Source organism: Uloborus diversus, chromosome 4, assembly GCF_026930045.1.
Source record: "Uloborus diversus isolate 005 chromosome 4, Udiv.v.3.1, whole genome shotgun sequence".
Classification (NCBI taxonomy): domain Eukaryota; kingdom Metazoa; phylum Arthropoda; class Arachnida; order Araneae; family Uloboridae; genus Uloborus; species Uloborus diversus.
The window spans coordinates 14,361,682-14,387,187 of record NC_072734.1 but is presented as its reverse complement, the minus strand read 5'-3'; the positions used below and the strand labels follow the sequence as shown (position 1 = coordinate 14,387,187).

Here is a 25,506-nt window from a genome sequence, read left to right as displayed (position 1 = left end):
TCTTTCTTGTTGTGTTCAAATTGACAGACTGACAGGATTAACAGATGATTGAATGAAGTATAGGTAATGAAGTACACTAGAACTTAGCAAAATTCTTGTCATGAAAGGATTGATTTTATTTGTAGCTTTAAATGTGTTTAAATTTCTGTCTAATTAGTTATAAGTGTAAAGTTTTCTGCAAATTATTGAAACATTTAAAATTTACAGAATCATAATGGAGAAATTAAATTATCTGAGAAAAGCTTAAATGTGTATCATTTGCCTTGTTTGCACTATACGAGAACTATGCTGTTGAATATAAAAATAAAAAAGTAGGCTTAAATGTGCATGTTTTTTTTTTTTTACTGAATGACCATCATGCCCCCTCTTTATATTGAGTGTCGATTGTGCCTTGAACTCAAAGAGCTCTGTCGAGCATTTCTGTGTTATTTGAGCTGTCCTGGGCAAGAAATAAAATTTTTTGCGTCTCATCTATTTAGCTTTCAGTCAAGCTGAATCAAGTTATTACCCAGTAGCAGAATTTTTCTTTTTTGCATTTCCTATCGCCAACTTTATTATCAAAATGTATATATTTTCCCTTTTAGCTGTGCAATAGAAAAAAAGATGTATATGTAGTGTTTGAAGCATTTCTTTATGGGACCATTTATTTCGTGTTCTTAATTATTTGCATGGTTCTCTTCACTTCTGATCTTCCCTCAGTAGTTTGATTTTCTTTTGTATGTGTGTGCTCGTGAACACTTCGTCTTTCCCAACTTTCATGGCTGTAACTTCTGTATCATACAATTAGTGTCTGTGTGTAAATATATATAATTGTACATATATAGTACATGTGCTTGTTAATAAAAATTTTTTTGCATATCTTGAACTATTTTTTCCTGATTTTATGAATATATATGACCACACTTTAAAATGTTTAGAGATTTGGTCCTACATTAGTTGAGTGCTTAATTAACATACTAGGATTTTAAACATAACTTAAAACCAATGGCTCTGTGGAGTTCTCTCCGTGACCTATAGATATACTGGTTTCAACATATAATATATGATTATGTGAGATACATAATGGGGCAAACACACTATCAATCCTTAGTTGAAACAGTTTCCCCCGGTTACGGGGCGCTTGAAGGCTCCTACAATTGAAAACACTTGTCTGAAATCTTGATCAGTAGCGTTTAAAAAAAAAAAAAACTAATGAATGATATCAGTAAGGGGGGCGGGAGCCTGAATGCGCAACAAAAAGTATTTAAAAATTAAATATTTGTATAGCTGCTACCAGCAACTTAAAAGTGGCTAAAACTGCTATTTTAAAGCTGGCTAGTCTTTAAGCCAAATTATGGGGAAATCGTCTATTTGGCAAAGAATTCTAAAAAAAACTTAGTTTTCAGTGGAACAATGACTAAAGTACATGAGAACTCTAAGGGGGAAATTCGCTTATTAGTTTGCCCCTTACTTTCCAAAAAAATAAGAAAACGGGAACGCTTTACCCTTATTTACTGAGTATCCACACCTGAAAAGTCATGGATTTTGACTTCAATTGAAAGTGGTCATAGTTTTCAGCAAAAAATGCTCAAAAATCATGGAAACTGACAATTTGTTGCAGACTTTCAGTTCTGCAACATAAATACTTTCTGCATTTCCATGTAATTGGAAATGTGGAATGCAGCGTTTTCTGGCGCTTTTTATGCAGTCGTTTTTTTTTTTTTTTACTGTTGTCTAAAATTAACAGTCAGACTATGAAGATTTAACCAGAACATGTCAATACCTGTTTCTTTACTGTTCATTTATAACGACTGGACAAAAATCGGGATTTTTTTTTTTAATTAAAAAGCTATCAAGGTGGGGGCGTAAACCCCTGACAGTACACTTTTGCTTTACACGAAAGCATGATTTTATTAACGTTGGAGTTTGCCAATTTCCTCTTCATCTATTAAACGAAGTTTTGAAATTTCAAAAACTTAGAGAAGATGATGTTACAAAAATCACTACAGTGTGGGAAAAGTTTCTTCAAGTTTTGTACAGTAAGTTACAATCACTCCTCTCAAGTTGTCAGAAAAGTTTAGAATAAGTTGTTTTTTTTTTTAATGTCCTCTCTTTTACATTTTACTAGTGGTACCCGCACGGCTTTGCCCGTAGTTGAAAATTAAAAGGTCATTTGGTTCCCCTGTATATTTACAAATAATGGATGACGAATTTTGCTCGCCAGTGTTACGGTTCCACAGGCGCTATGCGCGTCACAGACATCCATTGTTCTCTTTACTTACATCTTAAGGTGGTATTATTTTCAACTCTTTTTTTTTTTTATCTCAAGAAATATATAATTAAATCGATAAACTAGTACAGTTGAGAGGCATTTCATTATTGTATGGAGAAAATGCAAAGCCTAATATCTTAACATGTGCACACATTAAAAATATTCTAAGTGTCCTGATAAAGAAAAAAAATATTATGAAGTACTGATTATTAAAAAAATTTCTACTAAACGGCTAAACGAATGCATATTCAGTAATCAAAGTAAAACTGTGTTAGAGTCCTGATCGTTCCGATATAATTATTGATAGCTCTTTCTGCCCCCCCCCCAAAGACCGATGGCACAACACCCCTAAAATACAACGGAGCATCCCCCCCCCCCCGAACGAGGTCCCCTCCCAAATAAAACCAAAATATAAACCCTTGTAAAAGTACCACAAAAATTCATGGCATGGTCTCGGGTCCATGCAACGGCGTGACGGGGGGGGGGGGGGGGGAGAAGGGACACCCGTCGGCCCAGGCCCAAAGGGGACCCAATATTTTTAAAACTAGAGGTTAAATATAGGGGTAAACAATTATATGGAGGGGGAGGGGGGTCAGAAAAGCCATTTGTGACGGTTCCCAAAATTTCTGTGCACTCCCCTGGCGCCATGTACTTCCCTCCTTTTTTACTAAATTAACTGAAATGCTCAAAAGACTTTTAATGTTATTAAAAATGGAAAAAATTTGAAAAGTTTTGAAAGAGTGAGGACAGATGGGTCAAAAGTCCAAAAATATGCTCCCTACTCCTGTCTTAAAATGCAGGGAAAAGTTTTAAAAAATGATAGTAGAGCAACCAGGATTTCATTTCTTACTCATTCCGGGGAGTGTCTAGGCCACTAACTCACCCCATGGACTCTCACCTTGTCTACACTACTAGGGATAGTAAAAGTACAATTCTGTATTTATTTTTAGTATCATTCAATTTATTCTTCGTTTGTGAAAGAGAGAGAGAACAATTTTACCACTTTCTACTTCATTGCTTTAAATAAATATTCCAGTTTGTTGTTGAGTGGCCTACGAAATGTACTCATGTAAAGAAAAGAAGGCCTCCGTAAGTTGTAATGTTGTCAGCGACATCTATACTATTTTGTTTACATGTTTTTTTTTTTGGCAGCAAACATAACCAGCGACAAGTGCAACAATCAACAACAAACGAAAAAGCCGACAGCGACGCCATATTCGTGGATAATCCGAGCGAAATACATCTATCGATGTGATTTATTTAAATGCTTTGATTACATTTTCTCTCAAGAGGAGGTAAGTAATATTTTGAAACAACTTAATTTCTGCGGGATAGAATACCAGTCTATTACTAGGGAAATCTTCAATTTCGTAACAATTAGGGCTGGGTGAAAATACCATTGGAATGCGTCAGTTGTTCCAATCATAAATCATTGTTAGAATCCGGATTTTAAGTTGAAAGGATGCAAAAAAATATCTTTATACACCAAACTGTTCTATGAAAGATAATTTCTGTTTTGGTTGTGTATTGTTCGCAGTTTTATGATGGAAAATAAAACGTTCTCAAATTTATTTGTTTTGATTAATTGTTGAACACTTGCTGGCATATTTACGTCAGGCTTAAAATGAATTGTATTTTAAGTTGTTTGGTATAAGTTTTAAATTCTGTTTTATGTGCTTATGGCATAAGTTTTTTTGCATACATCTTTTAATTTCTAACGTACATCAGTTTTATTGTCAGTTCAAACAGATAGTCTGGGCTAATACTGATAAGTAATAGTAGTTCATTGTCATTGTGTATTATTGTTGAGGCTCGACCTTTAATTATTTAATTTTTATTACCGTCTAACTACATTTTATGGCAGTTTCAATGTTTTTCTTGGTGTAACTAAAAATGCGTTCTACAGTAATAGAATTTTAACAAAATATTGGAAACTTTTTATTCCATTATTATTTTCTCTTTTTTGGCCCCTATTTTTAGCATGATATCCCACAAGAAACAAAAAATATTTTTTATCCATATTTTAAATTTTTTTTAAATCAATAAAACATATAGATGTGATCCTGATACAGCTGTAAAAAACTGAATTGACTCATTTTTATTTTGAGGGAAAAATAAAAAGGTATTTTTGTAGGTTTTCTTTTTTTTCTTCTCTCCAACAGTTACAAAATCGGAAATTTCACAAGATAGGTAAAAAAAAAATCGATTTTAGAATTTTGTTAACAATGATCGGTCTTCATTAGGTGTTGATTATACTACTCTAATGCACATTAGTTAAGTATACTCAGGGCAATAGTAAGTTAAGCTTGAACAATAATATATCCTACTGTGTCTCCCAGGCAATGACATAGTGATGCAAAATACCTGGGTAAATACCCGGGTATGCATGCAACTGCCCCTTAACTTTCAAAAGTAAAAGGGCTTTGCCCCTCCACTTTTCAAAGTTCTAAATGAACAATCCATCAAAAAAAAAAAAAAAAAAGATAAATGATATTTTCATATTATTTTTAAAAAAAATTGACTTAACCAGTTTGTGTTTCAAATTTTTTACTAAGCTTTTTAGGAATAAATTATAGCCTAAGTTGCTCCCTGATAATGTAGCTATCTATGGTGAAAAAATGGTTAAAATTGGTCCAATAGTTTTGAAGATTACCCCGGACATACATACACACAGAAGTAGCCATTTATTAAAGACTTTTTCTGTATTCAGTAAATTACCGCCCAATAGCCAGGGCAAAGCAGAAATACATGAAATACACCGCCGGCTCAGTCATTTCCAGCCGAGGACTGCAATTTCGTGCTTATTAGCACTCATCAGCAAGGCATAGGAAAGTGACTGAGCTGGAGATGGAAAACCTCTTAAGAAAGAGCAGAAATACATGAAATACACCGCCAGCTCAGCCATTTCCAGCCAAGGACTGCAGTTTCGTGCTTATTAGCATTCATCAGCCCGTGCCATTGTTTGGCACTCTTGGCTTTCTTAAAATGGTTTTCCATCTCCAACTCAGTCACTTTCTTATGCCGGGCTGATGAGTGCTAATAAGCACGAAATTGCAGTCCTCGGCTGGAAATGACTGAGCTGCCGGTGTATTTCATGTACTTTTTCTGTACTTGCTTTCTCCGTCATAATTTTCACACTTTGCTTCTAGTTGCTGAGTTAAATTTAACTCGGTGAAACTTAACACACTTCTGCTTATCAATTGTTACCAGAAACAATGAAATAATAGTAATCATAAAACTAAAGTTTTGTTAGTAAATTTCGCACATAAGTTTCAAGGCTAGACCTAACCAAGGATACATTTGTGGGTTCTGGCAATTAAATTATATAAGCTAAATATAAGTCTTTAAAATAAATATTTTTACTTATGTGAGATTCCTCGTCTGCTAATGGCACAATGCGTCATGCCATTCCGCTATAAAGATGTTTAGAACAGACTTTTGGAAGGTACGTGTGTTAACAGGGTGAGAGACGAAGATATTGGGGGGTGGCCAGCGGAGGTAAGTGGAGTGTGTTGTGGAATTTGGCCATTAAATTATTTTATAAGCTAAATATAAGCCTTTCATACAAATATATACTTTTTCGTACAAAAGTTTTTTCGTTTTAAATAATAAAACGAAAAAACTTTGAAATAAAATATTAAAAAAAATTAAAAATTTAATGACTTTTTCATCAGCTTGATTCGCTCTGAAAAGTATGAAATAATAAGTATTTAATTTCTTGATTATAATGCTCAAAAATTACAGTTCAGCTTAATATACTTCTATTTACGTTAATGCTAAAGCAGCCAAGAAAATAAGTAATTGATTTCTTGATTATAATGCTCAAAAATTTCAGTTCATCTTAATATATTTATATTAAAGCAGCCACTAAAGTTTAAATTAAAAATTTGATAGAAGAAATAGGCGTTATAGTAAAAGCTGTTCGTACTAAACAATATACCGCCTGTTTCTTCTATCAAATTTTTAATTTAAACTTTACTGGCTGCTTTAGCATTAACATAAATATAAATATATTAAGATGAACTGAAGTTTTTGAGCATTATAATCAAGAAATCAATTACTTATTTTCTCGGCTGCTTTAGCATTAACATAAATAGAAGTATATTAAAATGAACTGTAATTTTTGAGCATTATAGTCAAGAAATGAAATACTTATTTTATTTCATACTTTTTAGTGCAAATCAAGCTAATGAAGATGAAAGTGTCTTTAGACAGGGTTGGCAAGTTTTTGCCGGGGGCGGAAAAAACCATGGAAAAAACCACGGTTTTTACCGCCCGGCAAAAATAGGTCTTAGCCAGTTTTTGCCAAAGTGGCAAAAATAGATTTTGAGTTAACTTACGGACAGTTTTTTTTCCTTTTATATAAAAGTAAAAGCATGAAAAGATTTTGATAAAATTTTAATTTAATTATTTTTATAGTTAAAAAAAAATTAAGGTTTAACTTACTTTTAAAGTTATGGAGCATTTTTACTTTTAAATTTTTACACATTAACATAAAATTTCAGTTTGTAACATCTAAGACAAATAATTAACTTGCAATGAAAAGGGGTAACTTCTTACTGATAATTGATAAAAGGCTTTGCCATTTTCTGTAGAGTGAGCTAGTATTACAGTGCTCGATTTCAGGCGGAACGCGGCGGAACGGCGTTCCGGAACCTCTCTCTGTAAAAAAACTAAATTATTTGAAAACAGTTAAAATTCTTTGTCAGTGAGTAGACTCATCCGCCGCGGCGCACGTGCAGTATAGCTTCCTCCCCTCCAGGTTAGAGATAGACTCGTCCGTCTGGCGTCTATTCCCCATTTCGTTCATCACTAGATGCTCAGTTGCTCAGTCGTAGTCCCGTAGTCAGGAGTCCGTGTTGTCCTGTACTGTACTCTACTACTACGCTACCCACTTGCACACACGGTCGTCTTTTATTTATCTCTGTTACGTTACTTAGGTTAGTTGTGTTGAAGTTTATCAATGTATGCGAGTGTGATTGTTGTGAAATAAGATGAACAAAAAGTTAACCGATTTTTTTTTACTCTCGGGTGATACTAAGAGACTTAAGCGAACCATTGATTGTGAAGACAACCTCACGCAACCATCTTCAACGACCTTACAACTGTCAACTAGCACTGAAAAGGTAACCAGTTCAGATTCTGACGAACATCACTCTAAAGAACAAGGACAAAAGGTTGAGTGTAACGACAATGCCTTGCCAGATTGTTGGACTAATTTTCAAAAAACTGATTTTTGCGAAAAATATGACTGGTTGTTAATTAAAAATGGAAAGTTAGGATGCAGTACTTGTAAAGAAGTAGGGATCTTATCTGTTAAGAAAAAAACAGGTATGAAAATTTCAAAAGAATGGGCAAATGTTGAAATAGACAGTTATGGTGACGCTAAACAGAAAAAGCAAACGTCTTTAAGGAAAAAGATTTTTGACCACAAAGAGAGTGCTGGTCATAAGGCAGCTGCTGAAATCCTAATCGAAAGTAAAGACGGAAAACTGGAGAAAACTATTTTGAGACAGAACTCTCATGAAAAAGAAATAACGGGGAAAATTTTCCGAACGGCGTACAAGGTTGTTAAAGAAAATCAGTCTTTTAACAATTTTGAAACGGAAGTTGATTTGCAAGAATTAAATGGGATTAACATGGGTCGCATTTTACACTCAGACAAAGCCTGTGCTAAAATTGCTTTGCATATCAGTAAGGAAATGAAGAAAACCTTTGTAGATGAAATCATTAAGAATGATACAAAACTTGGTTTGATAATTGATGAATCCACGTCCTTAAGTAATAAGTCAAGTTTAATAGTATACGTTCGGTGTTCTTTGCCTAAAACCGGTATGAGTGGCTCCACTAACGTCTTTTTGGATGTAATAGAACTAGATGGCGTTACTGCTAGAGCTGTTTTTGACTCTTTGATGAACTGTCTTCGGTCTAATGGACTATCTGACGTATTTTTAAGTAATAATTTAACAAGCTTAACTTGTGATGGTGCTGCTACTATGATCGGTAAGCACAAAGGCGTTGCAACATTATTTCGTGAGAAATTTCCTTCTGTTATTGTTTGGCACTGTGCAAACCATAGACTTGAGCTGTCAGTGTCAGACGTTATTAAATCTGTTTCAGAAGTTAATAGGTTTAAATCTTTTATTGACAAACTCTATGTTGTCTATCATGCTTCACCAAAGAACAGCAGGGAACTTCGAAGCTGTGCAACTCTTTTGGATACAGAAATGTTAAAAATTGGAAGAGTCTTGAGCACCCGTTGGGTGGCATCTAGTTTTAGATCTGTGTCAGCTGTTTGGACGTCATATGAAGCATTAGTCGAACACTTTAAAGAAGCTTCAAATGACCCATCTAGAGACAGCAAAGATAAAAGTACTTTTTCCGGACTTCTTAACAAAATCACAGAAACTAATTTCATTCTAGACCTGGGATTGATGGCAGATGCTTTGCAAGAACTTTCAGAACTAAGTGAAGCTTTACAACATCGTAATGCAGATTTGAACTATGCGAACAGAAAATTGCTAATCACAGTTGGTTTATTTGAAGAAAGAAAAACAGTTCCAGGGTCCTACTCAACAATGGCTCAAGAAGCAGTAAACAACTTGTCTTTTTTCGGAGTTCCTCTCCACACAAAAGAAGGGAGATCAGACAATCAGCCGTTGAACCCCAAAATATTTTACGAGGCCCTTAAAACTTCTATTGAAACGAGACTACTTGATGACAAAGATGTTGAGTTAGCTACAACTCTTGAAGTTATGGATACCAAAACCTGGCCGACGAAACTCCCAATAACTTTTGGGGAAAATGAAATGAGGAAACTTGCTTCCAGGTTCAAACTTAACGAAAGACAGTTAATTACAGGTTTACGCGAATATATCTACTCCAGAGAGTTACCAGAAAGCCTCAATCCTGTAAAACAATCAATTGACTCGGTTGCCATTTCATCAAGTGAATGTGAAAGAGGATTCTCTCAGATGAACTTAATAATTACACCGCTGCGATCTTCACTCAACATAAGAACGGTTTCTGGCCTGATGTTTTTGAAAATTAATGGACCTCCTCTTAGACTGTTTGATCCAGAGAAGTATGTTAACTCTTGGCTGGTTTCTGGACACCACTCGGCGCTAGCTGTCAAGAGTAAGGAAAGATCAAGAGAAGGCAAATACGAAGAAAACATGATGAAGTTTTGGGAGTATATTTTAAGAACAATTTTTGAAACAGTTATGTTGTATTGTTTTACTGCTTTTCATTATGTTTATTAAAAAGTTTGAGTTCAATAAAATATTTCTTTCTTTTTAACCGAATATTCCCCTTTCTTACGTTGTTGGCAGTTTGACTTGTTGATTGACTGTGTTAAAGTGTTGATGTTGCTGACTGAAATTTCTTCTTACTTGATTAGTCAAAATATTTGTTTCAAGCCTTACTTTTTGAACACTAAACTATTGTTGATTGAGAAGTAAAAACAGCCTAAAAATGCGTAATTTTAAACTGAAATTTTGAAAATTTTCCGAGAGCCCCCGGACCCCCCTTTAGCTGGGGGGGGGGGGTATGGATACCCCTCAGACCCCCCGGTGTGTCCGCCCTTAACAGAGTTCCGGTACCTCAATTTTTAGAAATCGAGCACTGAGTATTACTAAAAAGTAGAGTGAATATAGAATGCACATATTGATCAGCTTTTTTTTTCTTCTTTTTAAATTCTTCTCTTGGCTATCCATTTTCCCAGTAAGTGAGAAAAAATGCATTATTTCTTTAGTGAGGAAAAGTTAATATTTTTCTATATTCAAGTAAATATTCTGTTATTAATTAAATAGCTTAAAAATCTTAGTGGGATAAAAAAAGTGATTAATTAAATATATGTGTATACATATAATTAGAATTGAATCTTTTTATTAATTTACTAAGCTTAAGTAAACATTCCTTGTTTTAGCATTGAAGGAATTGGCTCATTTTGAAAAAATTGTTTTAACAAACATTTAAAATCTTAAGTTTTGCAATCCCAACATTTGTTTTTTATTTATTTTTCACCTTATAAACTAGAAGCAACATGGAGAGACATAACTAGAATATTCAAGTGCATTATTCAGGGGTCTGGCCAGCGGATATTTGGGTCCGTTAACGGACCCCTTCACAAAAATCCGATCAACCAAAACGGACCTTTCACGAAATCCCGATCAAACAAAACGGACCTTTCACAAAATCCGGATCAACCAAAACAGACCCTTCACAAAATTCTGATAAACAAGAACTGATCTTTCACAAATTGTTTATTGAAAGAGCAAATCTAAAAGCAAAATAAGGCATATTAAACCCATAATTTTTGAAACCTTTTTGAAGTCAAATTAGAGGGATCAGCTATACAAAATCTGCTAATTTTACAAAGAAAAAAAATCAGCTCTTGCAAGGGATAAATTGCTACTGCCAAATAAATATAATGCTTGTTTGTTTCTTGGAAAGAAATTAACAGCTGAAAATAAGTTTGGTTTTAAATAATTTTGTTTGTTTTATCACAGCTAATTAGCAGCGGGTGTTGTTGTAAACTTTTCTAAAAAGGCGTTGGTAAGCACTTTTCTCCCTGCTGATGATTTAATAAACTATAATAATATATATCAGCGAAATGAACTTAGAACTGCAAAGGGATAGTAAGGGTGGGGAAAAAATATGATCGCTTCCGATAGGGTTACCAACTTCAAAATTAATCGCCATTTAGCATCCGGCGTTAATCCTTTATAATGACTTGATTAGAAAATATTCTCATCATTTTACCAGCTAGTCAATATTTGCATTTTTATGGTGCTGTACGATGTTTAACTGTTATTTTGGGAGAAAATTATATGGCTTTGATTTTTCAATGCTAACAAGGATGATTAACTTTAAATAAACTGTTTTATATAAGAATCATATTTTGTTCTTTTTTCAAGCTAACTTCGCTTTATTAGGATGCAAATAAATGAAAAGTCTCTATTTTTGTTAGAACATGCATTTCAAGTTCTTAAAGCAAAATTCCATTTTCTTTATGAGTCAAAAATTAAAATGCTGAATCGATGGTTTAATTTTATTTTTGCTTCAACTGTGTCCACAGATATTAATGATATGTTTATCATAGGACTCTAAAATGCAATTTAAAAATAATTTAATCAAAAATATTTCTTTTACAAGCCGTTTTTATACCTTTGATGCCTTCACTTTGAGAATTGCGATCTCTTTGCATCCGCTATGGGAATCCGATTTTTTAAATTTTTGATGTTTAATACACATTGTTAAGAAGTAAACAAATAAAATCTCTTTTTATTTTTGTTAAAATCACGGAATTTATAAGTTTTAAAGGAAATTCTGTGCTTTTTAAGAGTTGTCTTGGATCAAAAAGTTAAATGCTGAACCCTCGTCTGAAATTTATTTATTTTTTTTTTTGTTACAATTATTTTAAATGCTGTACAGAAATATTTCTAGTATAATTTAACATAATGTAGAATGGAGATAAATATTGTTACTTGAGGGAGCGATGCCCCCCCCCCCCCCCCCCCCCCCCCGGCGAAATACTAGAAAAACACACCAGAATGATATTCTCAACATAGAAGAGGAAAACACTCTACTTTAAGTTTAAATGATGCAGTTTGTGCCCGCTCTAAATTCTAAAATTTCGATCTAAATTTTTTTTTGTTGCGAAATTATTTGATTTTTCACAAAATTAATTCACTTTTCACAAAATTATTTTATTTTTCACAAAAAACGGATCCTGCGAAAAATCCTGGACAGACCCCTGTTATTTATATTATATTGTCACTATTTCTTGGTTAACACTATAATGCTACTCTATTTGCAATTAAGTTTTTGCCGTTTTTTTCCTTTTTTGCCATGGTTTTTTCCACTGTCCCAGCAAAAATACCTCCCGGCAAAAATACTTTTTGCCGGCAAAAAACCCAACAGTGTCTTTAGATTTTAATTTTTTTTAAAATTTTATGTATAAAGATGAGGATACATTCTTAAGAAAGCAATAAATGTCATGCTTGCTCCAGAGAAACCTTGATTCAAAATTTTCATTATGATTACTTTTAATATTGTTGTTGTAAGGCAATGATTTTTCATAACAATAGGTTTTATATTTAATCATTTATTGGGGAAATTACATGACATTTACTGTTTTCTATCATAACATTTTTAAACTAAGTTTTTTAGGAATAAATTATAGCCTAAGTTGCTCCCTGATAATGTATCTATCTATGGTGAAAAAATGGTTAAAATCGGTCCAGGAGTTTTGAAGATTACCCCGGACATACATACGCACAAAAGTAGCCATTTTTGTATAAAGATGGTGAAAATTGGCAAAAATTTTTGCTTTGTTTTATGGGTATAGAGTAGTAGGGTTGAAAAGTTATTTTATTTAAGATATAAAAGTGGCTAATTAGTACTTGAAAGAACAATAATGTGTTTTTTTTTCAAACTGTTATGTTTTGAGACATTTCAAAAAAGTAATGACTGGCTGTCAAGTTTTCATTGTCTTTTAAATATCTCTAATATATGCCTAACTTTCATCCTTTTTATTGAAATAAGATAGTTATAAAACCATGTCGGGTCACACCAATTTTGTGTAATCGGAGAGAACTCCGCTTGTGCAGGAGATCCCGCTCATATATCATGCAGCTGAGATACGTCTATTCGTCAAAGTATATGTGGCATAATTTCATGTTAATACTATTTAAAAAATAATAGAAGACTATTTTAGATACTATTTTACTTGTTTGACGACTATTTTTCATTTAAGAAGCTATTAAAACGACTATTTTTAGGGCCATAACTCAGTGGCAGCCCTGTAAGAAGTAACTGACATTTTATTAATTAATTTTTTAAGGAATGCAAGCCATTGTATCTTTATTTTTTGAAACAGCCTTGTACTGTGTGATTTTGTTATAAGTTTTGTAGGAATATAGGTGTTATTTGTTGATCTCAAAATAAAATAGATTAATAATATTAAAATTATTGACACTGATCCATTTATCCCCATCTCTCCCCTTACTATCCTACAACTTTTTTTTTTCCTCTTTGTAACCTCAATTGCACTGTTAAAAGGAAGACATTGTCATCTATTTCTAATAAAGTAGAATCCTTTTTATAATATAAACATCAGAACATTTATAAGCACTTTAACAATTAAAGAAACATATCTGAACAAGTGTTACTACAGACACTCATGTCACAAATATTGTGAAATGTTCTAAAAACATCATGACCTGTGAATATTATATTTTTTCCCCATTGGATCACACACAAGTTTTTTTTTTTTCGTTATAAGTAAAAATATTCTGAAGAAAAATCCAGAGGACATTCTAAACTTTAAAATGAGATGCATCATAAATATGAATGAACTAAATAAATTTGACTATAGAATGACTCATCGTGCCCATACAAAACACAAATGTTATATGACTTCTTGATGAATGCATAACTCTTGTTTGTGTTAATTATGTAATTAATGGAAGCAAATGAATTTCTAAATTTTAGGGTGGTTTGTTGTACTTGTGGAAGAATTTAAGTTGACAAGATGAGCTATCAGATGCAATCTCCAGCACCTCCTGTGTCAAGACCAAGTACGTTCACACATTCCTGTATTTTTTTCTATATGGCAACATATTACTGGGCAGTTCTCAAAAGGTGGAAACAAAAAAGTTAACTTTGAGCAATTTCAAAAATTTTCAAATTTGACATCAATTTTGCTTTTATTCAATAGCATGCATACCTAGAACACAATATATGAACATGAAAAGACGGTAGGTATTTGTAAAAATTGTTAATTAGCAAATTAAATCAGCAGTCTGTAGGTAACAGATTTTGGACATTGTTGTCCTGTAGGTAACGGATTTTGGACATCATCATAATGTAAGTTTCACCATTTTTGACAATTGTTAATCTGATTTTTAACTTTTCCAATGAAAATTTTATTTACTACTTTTTGAATTTTGCAATTTAATAATAAAGAGGATATTAATGAAGTACTTGAATGGCCATACATACTGCTCTTTGCATATAATAAAGTTTTGGAATTTTAAAAATAATACAAATGTAAAAAGTGACATCAGTTTTAATAATAAATATTTTTTTAAATGTCATAAGAATTCGCAACTCCAGCGCTCGAATACGCTATCTTGCGGTGATTTATAAAACTGCCGGGAAAACTAAAACATTGCCACATTGCGTTCCACGTATGTCTGCTGACGTAAACACAGGCAGTTTGTTCTGAGTATTTATTAATGCAATCGATGTGTCTTAGTTTGCTTTCAGCTACGGAAATTAATTCGTCCCTTAGTAGTATTCTCGAGCTTCTCAAAATAATGTTAGTTTTCATTATTTCCATCTAAAATATGAGTTTATTGAGAAATGGTGAAAGCGAAAATTCTGGATTAACAAATGGGTTTAGGATTAGTTTTAGTATTGTGCGAGCAAAGTAGCCTTGGTGAGATTTCGCGTTTTTAGTTAAACCATTTTTAATTTTTATCATGAGTGGAATAAAATGGTAGATTACAGAATTCGATAAGTAAAAAGAAATAATGGTCAATCAACTGAAAAAAAAACTACCACCATGTATCCGTGAGAATTTTGTTGATGATTTGCATAGCATGGCATAATTAAATCGTAACTCAGAAATTAGAAAAATCGAAACGGAAAATTTTTAAATTAAACGATTCGGGAATTCGAGAGAAATAACTCAGCTACAAATGCAAAATAATAAGCGCTAGCCAAGCAAGGCAAAAAAGTATCATCTTCTTTCAATAATAATTTGTAATGTCATACTGAATTTTCTAGTATTAATTGTTATTCTTGTCAGGCCACAATTATTATTTAGTTTTATCAGGAATTGATAAATATCGAATTCAACATCGTGGAAATAGCTGCTTAGAACTACGAACTACGTAGTTTGCATTAATCTTTGACGTTTAGTAATGCTTCTTGAATTCTCATTTCTTTCTACGTGGGCCAGAATATCCACAAGACTTTGAATTTTAATTTTAAAAAAATAAAGCGAAAAAATCATACATACGAACAAAAATCACAACACTTTTAGCATTTTCTTCGTTACCACATGCGTTTGTTTTAGTTTTTTCGTCCCCCATTAGACAGTGACTGCGGTGCCCCCTATAGTTCGTTAGAGTTGCAAATTAAAACGATGTCTAAAAAAAATTACTGAAAAAAGGAATTCATATTTATATTTGGAGATCGTTAGATTATGTTTCCAAAAGAAAGAAGAGAAAAAAAGTTCTAAAATAATAAAAGCGGAGGGAAAAAAATGCTAGTGCAGGTGATAAAGTCGCCAAAACTGGTGCAGCTGACGATAAACTACATTTGTCAAACTGCGATTCCCCTCTGGTAACCTTTAGCTTATCCTAAATTGTGTTGTTGCCAACAGAGGATTGCTTGGCGATTTTAGCGCAAAATGGCTTTCGTTGCGATCATAACCAGCCATGTTTCTTCTGTAATTTATGTATTGCTTAATGTGTAACGTATTAATTATGCAAAATACCAATGGATTAAAGAAGATCACATTATAATAACCTTTTTTATTGAGGTTAGAAGACAGTGGATCATCAAAAATTATGAATAAACGGACAGAATTATCGGCGTCAAGATCGTAGCGTCATTTGGACATCTCACATGTATGATTAAGAAAAATTATTTTTCTTCTAAGATACTGCATGAAAGCTTATGAAAACACTTTTAAACAATTAAAAATTGATTCTGAGGATCGATAAATACCTTTAAAATGAAAACATATATTTAGTTCTCAAATAATAGCATTGTAAAGATCGTAACTTTTGGACATGCATCAAACTTCAAACTTACTTTTTCTAAAATTGTTTACAAAGTAAATAATCTGTCAAATCAACAAAAAATCATTCAGTGTAAGATTCATACCTTTAATTTTTTTTTTAAACATATGGAAAATATTTAAAAAAAAATTTTTTTAATGGTACATTTGCTCATTTAACGTTTTGGTATGTCCAAAATTGTGCCTTTTAGCAAAGACAATATTTTTTAAGGGCATTTGAAGAGCATTTTTTCCATAATTTATGTCAATTCTTGTCTCTATACAATATTATAAATTTACTAAAAAATTTTTGAGTTAATTTAAATATAAGTTATTTGGTGTTGAAGCTTCAAAGTTGAGGTCTGTGTTTGCTCCCAGCTTTTGAGAACTGCCCTACTAAAAGTGTTAGATATTTCTCTTTAATCTGCAGCCAGACAAATTTAATTCTTTATTGAATTGGTTTTCTCTTTTTTTTTTCCTTCTGTAAAAAGCTTTTTTTCCTCCTCCTAATATTTAGTACCTTTGACTACCCCCCCCCCCCTTATGTTTTTTTTCTATTTGAATAACTAATTTTTACGTACTTATTATTTCCTTAAAAGAGGATTGCATTTTTGCCTTCGATGTACTCTTTTGTCACTAGTAAATAAAGATGTGATGAAAAAATAACAAAACCTACACACATGTAATCATTTTGATGATGAAATAAAACTTATAATAATCAATATATATGTAAATAAATAAAATTAAAAAAAAATGTATATTAATTATTTTGTATATTTAATGATTTAGGTTAATATTTTAAGAGTTTTGTTTAAAAATGAAGCTACTTAAGTATTTTTAACTTCGTAACTTGAAAGAAAAAGATTTTAAAGTAGTTATGCCTGGAATTGATTAGCAGGTGTCATGTGGCCATTTGATAAGATCTTTGGATACATATTTGATAATGAACTAGACCAGGGGTCTCCAACCTTTTTCACTCGCAGACCACAGTGTAAATTTTTGGCGATGAGCTGGGCCAGTCCAACAAAATAATTTAGCTCAGATGGTCTATTTACCACTTGCCCCCCCCCCCCCCATACATCGCAAATATTCTTTTTTTTTTAAAATTAAGTGCTCAACGGCGGTTTTTTAAAATTTCTGGGCTTGCTTCTAAGTTGCTATATTTCCTTATATATATTTGCTGTTAGCTAAATTAAATTACATTTCATGTGCCCATAAATCTCTAATAATATAACCATAGGGAGTCTTGTAAAATTTAGAATAGACCTACTTAATAGAGCAGTTTCCTTTTTATTTTAGGAAACTAAAATAAAAAGTATTCTTTGTCACAAAATGAAGTCAATTTTTTTTAAAAAAAGGTTAATGAGTGAGTGATACAAGACAAAATGATTGCAATGTACAACATATTTATTTTACTGAATTAATGATGATTAAAAATTTGTGGAAATAAATAAGAACAGAACACATGTAAATCTTTTAAAAAAAAATTTAAAAGCTAAAAAATTAAATGTGGAGTTTGCATTTGTTCACCGCTAAAAACTTCAGTCCATTCAGGCACAAACTTCGTAGTTTGGATCATTAAAAGTTGTTTTTAATGTTTGTCTGATAAAGAAAATCTATACTTAGATTCAACATTTTTAAAATGTTTGTCCACTATTGTAAGTGGGTGCAAAAAAGAAAAAAAGAAAAAAGAAAACATAGCTCTAGCATGAATTTTTAAGTCTTTTTCTGGTAGAAAACTATAAAATGGAGCACATGTTTTCCCTAGGGCTAGGAAAAGCCCAATGTCAGAGGACTAACAGGAGAATGTGGCGCGGAGAAAAGAGAATTCTCGGAAAAAACAAAAAGAGAGATGGGTGCTGCAAACGTCGTTAAACGTAAAAAATGATTAAAAAATAATTTAAATTGACAGTAGAAATATTTTAGGTAATTATTTGTAATTAAAAATAATGTCTCGATTATATTTCCAAGGAGACTGTCTCCCGGAAAAAAAAAAGTGTAAGTTTTCCTCGGGCCAGACAAAATCTGTTCGCGGGCCGTAGATTGGAGAGCCCTGAACTCAACCCATGTTTCATGAGTTTTCTTTAGTGCTATGTGGTTCATATGAGATACCTTATCAGGGTTCATATTTCCTTAAAAAACTCTTAAGAAACCCTTAATTTCAAGCAAAATTGAGATCCCTAATAAACCCATAAAAATCCCCTGAAAATTTCCCTAATTTTTTAAAAACTTTTTCAAGTTTGGTCCCTGTTTTCTTATTGTTTCTATTTTCCCCCTTCAAATCGTCATCCTCCTCGATATCTGCCTAAAAAGTATGTTCTGGAAACATGCCAACAATATCAAACACGTGTTTCGCAGAAAATTGCATGCCTTGATTGAGATTTCAATCTTTTTTGTTTCCTTCAAATATTTCAATCATTTAAAATATTGGAAGATTTTTCACCATATGCTATTTCATATCTGCTTATTTTATTCATTACAGTGAAACCTGTGTAAGTTGACCACTTGCGGTGCAGTACTTTGGTGGTCAACTTAAACAGGTGGTCAGCTTATAAAGGGGGTAATGATTTATTTATTTATTTTATTTTTTTATTTTTTTTTTGTCATTTCTTGCACCACGTATTCATTTTTTGACTAATTGACACTTATTCTTTCTGTTCAACTTACTTCCATTGTTTAGCATTACTTTGAAAGAATAATTTAAAATGTTATTCAAATATTTTTAGAGATTATTTTCCCAGAATGGCATATTATGTGTCATGCAAATTTAAAATTTCAGTAAATTGATCAAAAAAAAAAGTCTTATTGTTTATGAAAAGTTACTCATTGATATTAATAGTTCCTAAAAATTCATAGTTAATCAAAAATTACAAATTTTTCGCTTTGTTTTTTTCTCATATACATTTATAACCCCATGATGATCTACTCAAACTCAAAAGGTTTAGTTATGTTGCTGTTTCATTTAGTTGGTAAAATGCTGGTCTATCATCAAAAATATTCTTGGAAAGCTATAAAAAAAATAATAATAAAAGAAAGAAATTTGCTAAATAAAATTTTAAGAAATAAACCAAGTGGTCAACTTACAAAGGGTTTTTTACAATACTCCAAACCAAATTTGGTGCTCATTAGTGGTCAAGATAGACAGGTGGTCAAGATAGAGAGGTGGTTAAGTTACAGAGGTTTTCCTTCATTATATAAGATATTACTAATTCCGTTCCTGACAAAAGTGGTCAACTTACAAAGGTGGTCAACTTTACAGGTTTTACTGTATTTTGATAATATTTTTATTTCTTGAATTTATTTTAGAAAAAATGAAAAAGTCAGTCAAAAAATTGTGGTCCAGCTAACACAGTCTCAGATTGTATTAAAACTTGTCCTGGTTACTTTTTTTAAGTATTTAAGAAAGGGTTCAAAATATTTATGATGAATCTCTAATGGTTTAGGCTTCACAGCCTATAAAATTTTATGGAATTTCATGATTAAATAAAGTATCTTCCAGTTGTGTGTGTGTGTGTGTGTGTGCTTCGTTTTGTACGTGTTCTCTTTAACCTGAAATCATATTATGAAGTTTTTAAAACCAAATTTCAATGCAAGGAAAAATAATAAGCAGTTATTTATATAGATTTTTTTTTTCTAAATTCTCGCTGTGAAAAGTCTGTTCTACCATGTAAGGAAAACTTATTGGAAATTTTTATTTTATGTTTGTAATGTAAATCTCTAATTTTATGTACCTTATTTTAAAACTTGCATTCTCTGTTTCAATATCTTAAATTCAAATGCTTTTAATTAAAAAAAAAAATATTTTCTCAAAAAAAAAATGAAAAATTGATATTGAGTGCAGCCAAGATTGAACTCTGGCTCCCTAAACCCTTTATTCAAAGACTCGGGGGTTAGAAATTGCTGCCTCTCTTTCATGGGTGCAAGACCTTCCATCTCAGGACGGATTTCCGTCCTGACGGAGGACGAGACGGAAAGAAACTCAACGACTTTCCGTCAGTTTTTGGTTTAAAAAAAAAGGAAATTTAAGTGTTTCGAAGTATGCTTTAATCATGCAGTTTCATAACCACAAATTTACATCGACATTCTTTCGGTTTTATGGGCTTATTTTGTTTGCCACGTAGCTTTTAGACTCGCGCCGTTTAAATTTTTTAGGTAGCTCTGTTACTGCCAACTCAGTGTATTGCAGACTGGAGTTGCTCACTATTCTCACAGAGCCCTCGGAACCCCCTTTTTCTATTATGGCGGTTGTCTACATTTAGGTTTTAGGAACTGCGATATGAACAAGTGTCGAAGAGACACACAACCAAACATAAAAAAGGAAAAAGAAAAAACTTAAATACCACATTTAAAACTAGGTTCATATTGACACAAAAGTCAAAAGCTTAAAAATCAAATAAAGCAATCATTCCGAAACTGGAATAGTAAAAATCAACAACATTTCTATGTGTAGAATTTTTGTTGAGCACACATGCGTGGAGGGGGGGGGGATCAAAATATTTTCCGCCTTGAACACATCACCAAACTTGCACCTATGCTCTCTTTCTAAGCTTAAATTTATTCAGAAATTAAACAAACTTGCAAGAAATGGTGCAAAGCAGCAAATTTGCACAAAACGGAATGTTAGTAACAATAACAAATGAAAAGCGATAATGACAAAACCACAGTTAAAAGAGATTTCGGTTTTCTCCTTCAATTGCCTCTCACTCCAATAATATCTGCTAAAAAAACTAAAAGAATAATGTTTAGTATACAAATAGTTTTCTACAGTTATCCCCCTTTTCCTGATCTTTTTTTAATAACAGAAATAAATACGATGCTTTTAGAACAATATGTGCTATGTATTGCATTAATTACTATCCAATTATTTAAAACATAATTAATGAGTGGGAAAATCTTATTATATTTGAAACAGCAAAATTAGCCACTTTTGTTGAATTTTGGAATGTGATGGACTGCAGGGGCTATTTTGATCTCATTCCTTTCCTGCATGATTTATTTATTTTTTGGATTTCCTCTTTTTTGATCTTTGACTACTCTCATCCCTGTGATGTATGGAATTAAAAAATATAATTCACTGATAATGGAGCGTCACAGTGAATTGTGCCTCTCTGTGCATTTTGGGAACAATTCTAACCATTTTTTTTTTATGTATATGTATAATATCATTCAAGTACTTTGCCCCCTAGTAAACTTTCAAATGGTGTACCTAAAGTTATCTAATTGTTTCCAATGAGTCCTTAAAATTTGAGAGTCCTTAAAAAGTCCTTAATTTTCACTTTTAAAAATGAGTATGAACCCTGCTTCTTAGTTAACATGTAACTGTTGAACAGTTAGCAAAATAGTTACAAATGGAAAAAAGGGAAAAGTAATCATTTATACCGCTTTTTTCCCAGTGTCACACGGAAATTACAACAACCCTCCTGATATGCCATTGCAAAATCCTAAGGAGCAGACTTTGATGTGGCAGCAGAATTCTTACATGGGAGATTCTGGGATTCATTCTGGAGCTACTACTCATGTAAGTATATTTACTCCTTTTATCATTCCAGTTCTCCTTGAGCTATTTTTTTTTCTAAAACTCTTGTTTATTTATTTTTTTTTTATTCAGGGACCACCATCCCTCTGTGGGAAAGAGGATGATTTGGATAATGATCAGATGGTATTTGACTGGGATCAACCTGGGTTTGGACAAGGCTTTACCCAAGAGCAAGTGGATGGTATGTTGTTACTTAACGTATAATTAACATTGTTTTACAATTTTTATCATGTCATACCCTCTTAAAACAGCAGTTACTAAAATATTTGCTTATCCTAATAAGATTGAAATTTCACTAACATAAGTCTTAGAATACTTGTTCGTTCATTTCCCAATTAATTGCCTTATAATTTCCAGAATTAAAGCCTCTGATTAATGTTTTAAATACTAGTTAAACAAGACTTAAATGACCTGTTTAAAACTTTCCTCAATTATGAAAGTTTATGTAGTAACTTTTCCTCTAATGTTAATGGTATTCATTAGTTCTAATTAATATTTTTTTTGTGGCAAAAAGATAATAATTATTGAAATTCAATTGCAAAATCTTGTGTTGATGCATCTAACAAGCAGCATTGTAAGAGATATCATTCTTTGATATTAGGCATCTTATACATATAGCTTTTCGAAAACTTTACTCTTTTGAAAAGTGTACTTGGGTCCACATGCACCCCTAGAAGAAGGATCATTAAAGGTCACAGTGACCTCTCATTGGGGTGCTCCTGTCTGTTAAAATACTTTTCTTAGTATGAGATAATATGTGTGTTAAAAGAAACTGATGGTTTTTCTCATGGATACCCATTCTCTAGAAATGAATCAACAGTTGAACCAGACACGTTCTCAGCGAGTGAGAGCAGCTATGTTTCCTGAAACATTGGAAGAAGGTATTGAAATACCTAGTACTCAGTTTGATCCAACCCAGCCTACAGCAGTGCAGCGTCTCGCTGAACCTTCCCAGATGCTGAAACATGCAGTTGTGAATTTGATCAATTATCAGGTTAGTGATAATTTTTGCTGCTTTAAAGTTTTTTTTTCCATTGAATAGCAGATTTTATTTTAAAAAAAAAGCCTTGTTCATAATGATCTTTTTCATTGCGGTTGCTTTGTATCAGGAATACTTAAGTTTAAAAAAAAAAATTCTTTTCTTTAGTGTATTTTTTGTCTTGCTGAAATGTAACACTATTAGTTGGAAGCTAAAATAACATAAATCAGTTTTTAAGTTTTTTTTTTTTTTTTGATAAATTTATTATTCTGTAGTCTCTGCTTAATGTGATTACATTTTATGTTATCAATCGCTTATTGATATCAAAATCACTCGATCCCAATTTTATCTATCATTTGTATGTTAAAGTCAACACTTTATGTGTTCATTGCATAGTTTAATGTTATCAGTTTTCAAATCAGGAATCTAGTTTCTGCTGAAATGATCAAAAACTGCTATGCATACTCAAGATTTTTCAAAAAAAAAAAAAAAAAATGACCAAGAAGCTAAAAAATCACATAAAATCCTCTGGATAGACATTTTGAGTTTGACTAATGGATTTAAATAGATCCTAATATCTCTGTAGCGTCCACATCAAAACAATGAAATGTTTGCCAGATTGTAATAACGAAACAGATGATGAGCCAGATAAGCAATGCTTTAATGCTGAGCCACGTACAATTGCCGAAATAAGGGATGCATTAAGAGTGTTGAAACATGGAGTACAACACCTTTAGGGATTTTAAAAAAATCTATGATTTTAAGCAATTTGTAAATAAGCTTCTAAAAATTCGGAAAAAAGTAAAAAATGGATGTGTTTTTAAAACTAAGTATTGTTTTTATGAAAATGCAGTAATTTGAGTTTTTTCATTTTATTTTGAAACTCAGTATGCATGGTTTAAATGGATAAATTAATCAAATTTCGTAAATTTGTTCATTGTTGTCGAAATCATCTTGTCCCAAAGTGATCATATTAAGCAGAGATTACTGTATTTATTTTAAATTAAATTATTTTAATGAAAGCCTTCTTTTTGTAACAGTTTTAGTCCGTGTTTGCTTCCATTGATAAAAATCTATGATTTGCAAGAAAATGTTCCGTAAAGTTTAGTTTCTGTGAATTTTTTAGATATGGCAACATTTATTTTTCTTCCCAGGATGATGCAGACTTGGCGACTAGAGCTATTCCGGAATTGGTAAAGCTGTTGAATGATGAAGACCAAGTTGTCGTGAGCCAGGCGGCAATGATGGTTCACCAGTTGTCGAAAAAAGAGGCATCACGTCATGCAATAATGAACTCCCCCCAAATGGTAGCTGCATTAGTGCGTGCAATGACGTCTTCGAATGATCTGGAAACCACCAAATGTGCGGCTGGTGTATTGCACAACTTATCTCATCATCGACAAGGCCTTCTGGCCATTTTCAAGTCCAGTGGAATACCTGCTTTAGTCAAGCTGTTGAGGTAAAATTTAAGGAATAACCTTCATGCTTTTGCTTGTTTTTATTGTACAAACCTTTACATTTATTGTACAATTTAATGTTTTTACTTATTTGTTCATTTAAAATAAATTTAGTATAGATCAATTGTCTTCTCCTCCCTTATCCACTTCAATCAGGTTTTTAAAGTAAAAAATAGTTTTTTTCCCCCCCTGATACAAAAATCAAGTAAGAGAAAAAGATTGATCATTTTTCTATTTAAAGAGCTCTAATTTAAGACCTATAGGGTGAATTGGATCTTTATATATCTTGAGGCAAGGTTTTGTTTTCTAGTTATCAGTTCACTAGTTAATTATGCCACCAGGGGTTAGAATCTGTTGCTGCCCAGTTAATTTCCTCTTTTAAGACTTGTTCTAAATTTCCATGTAAATGTTCAAGTTTTTATACGGCTAAAAAACTAACAGTAAAAACATAAGATCAGAGAAAATACAAGCCCACCTGTGTTCTGAAAGCTATCCAATCTGTTTCATGACAGAAAATTTTAAGGACAGTAATGATTCAGGAGTTATTGCGTTGCGAGAGGAAATTTTTAACTTTTACCGTTTCGTTGATTGTTTTTACCCCTGGTAATACTTTGGCAACATAAATCTAAATTTCTGATGCAGATGCAGCATGATGCATTTAAGTTTACTGCTGCTACCAGCATTCTAACATTATAAATGCATTTTGGGACCTAACCTGTTATCAACATTGTATGCAGACTTCAGCGAATGAGTTTGCACCATAATTCTGTAACATTGTGTTCTATTGCTTCATACTGCACAGATGTCAAAAGAAATCTTAACATGCATGAAAATAATTCTAATTTGGTAGTTTCGGAGTAAAAATTAATTCACAACCATCAATTTATTGTTAAGCATTTTTCAACATCTTGGGAGACCCCCCCCCCTGCCTCCAAAGAATTGCTGTTATTTTTCAAAATTCATTTATAAAAAAATACATGCTTTGAAATGTATTTTCATGAAAACATGTATTTGTGCAGGATTGAGGAAAATTCGTAAAACCTCGTCGACTTCTGCCAACTTTTGGCCTGTCACTAACATTGGCGGTTTAACGAGATGTGCCTGTACTGTCAATAAAACTAATTTCTATGCCTAAAACTTATTTCAATAATTATAGATTAACTTTTCTTTGCTTACAGTTCTCCAGTTGAATCAGTGTTGTTTTATGCAATCACAACTCTCCACAATCTTCTGTTGCATCAAGAAGGGTCAAAAATGGCTGTACGCTTGGCTGGCGGTCTTCAAAAAATGGTCACATTACTTCAACGTAACAATGTGAAATTCCTTGCTATTGTCACCGACTGCTTACAAATTTTGGCATATGGAAATCAAGAAAGCAAAGTAAATATAATTGTCATCTCTCATTAATTTTGGTTTGTATTCAGCTTGATAGTAGCTGAAGCTTTGTGTTTAAAATAAATCTTAAAGGAGCATATTTACGAACTTTAA

The 25,506-nt window shown here is 32.3% G+C and overlaps 1 protein-coding gene across 2 annotated transcripts in view; it reads left to right on the top strand.

The window, feature by feature from the left end:
* Positions 1–3,409: 3,409 nt before the first annotated feature.
* The window catches only part of LOC129219653 (armadillo segment polarity protein-like), a 37,214-nt gene continuing 15,117 nt past the window's right edge, over positions 3,410–25,506 (top strand). For both annotated transcript variants that reach the window (XM_054853926.1, XM_054853927.1), the window contains exons 1-7: positions 3,410–3,546; positions 13,748–13,833; positions 21,440–21,564; positions 21,655–21,763; positions 22,389–22,576; positions 23,716–24,020; positions 25,197–25,398. In XM_054853926.1, coding sequence (XP_054709901.1) covers positions 13,788–13,833; positions 21,440–21,564; positions 21,655–21,763; positions 22,389–22,576; positions 23,716–24,020; positions 25,197–25,398 — 975 coding nt within the window. In that variant the 5' untranslated portion in view covers positions 3,410–3,546; positions 13,748–13,787. The remainder of the gene's footprint in view (positions 3,547–13,747; positions 13,834–21,439; positions 21,565–21,654; positions 21,764–22,388; positions 22,577–23,715; positions 24,021–25,196; positions 25,399–25,506) is intronic.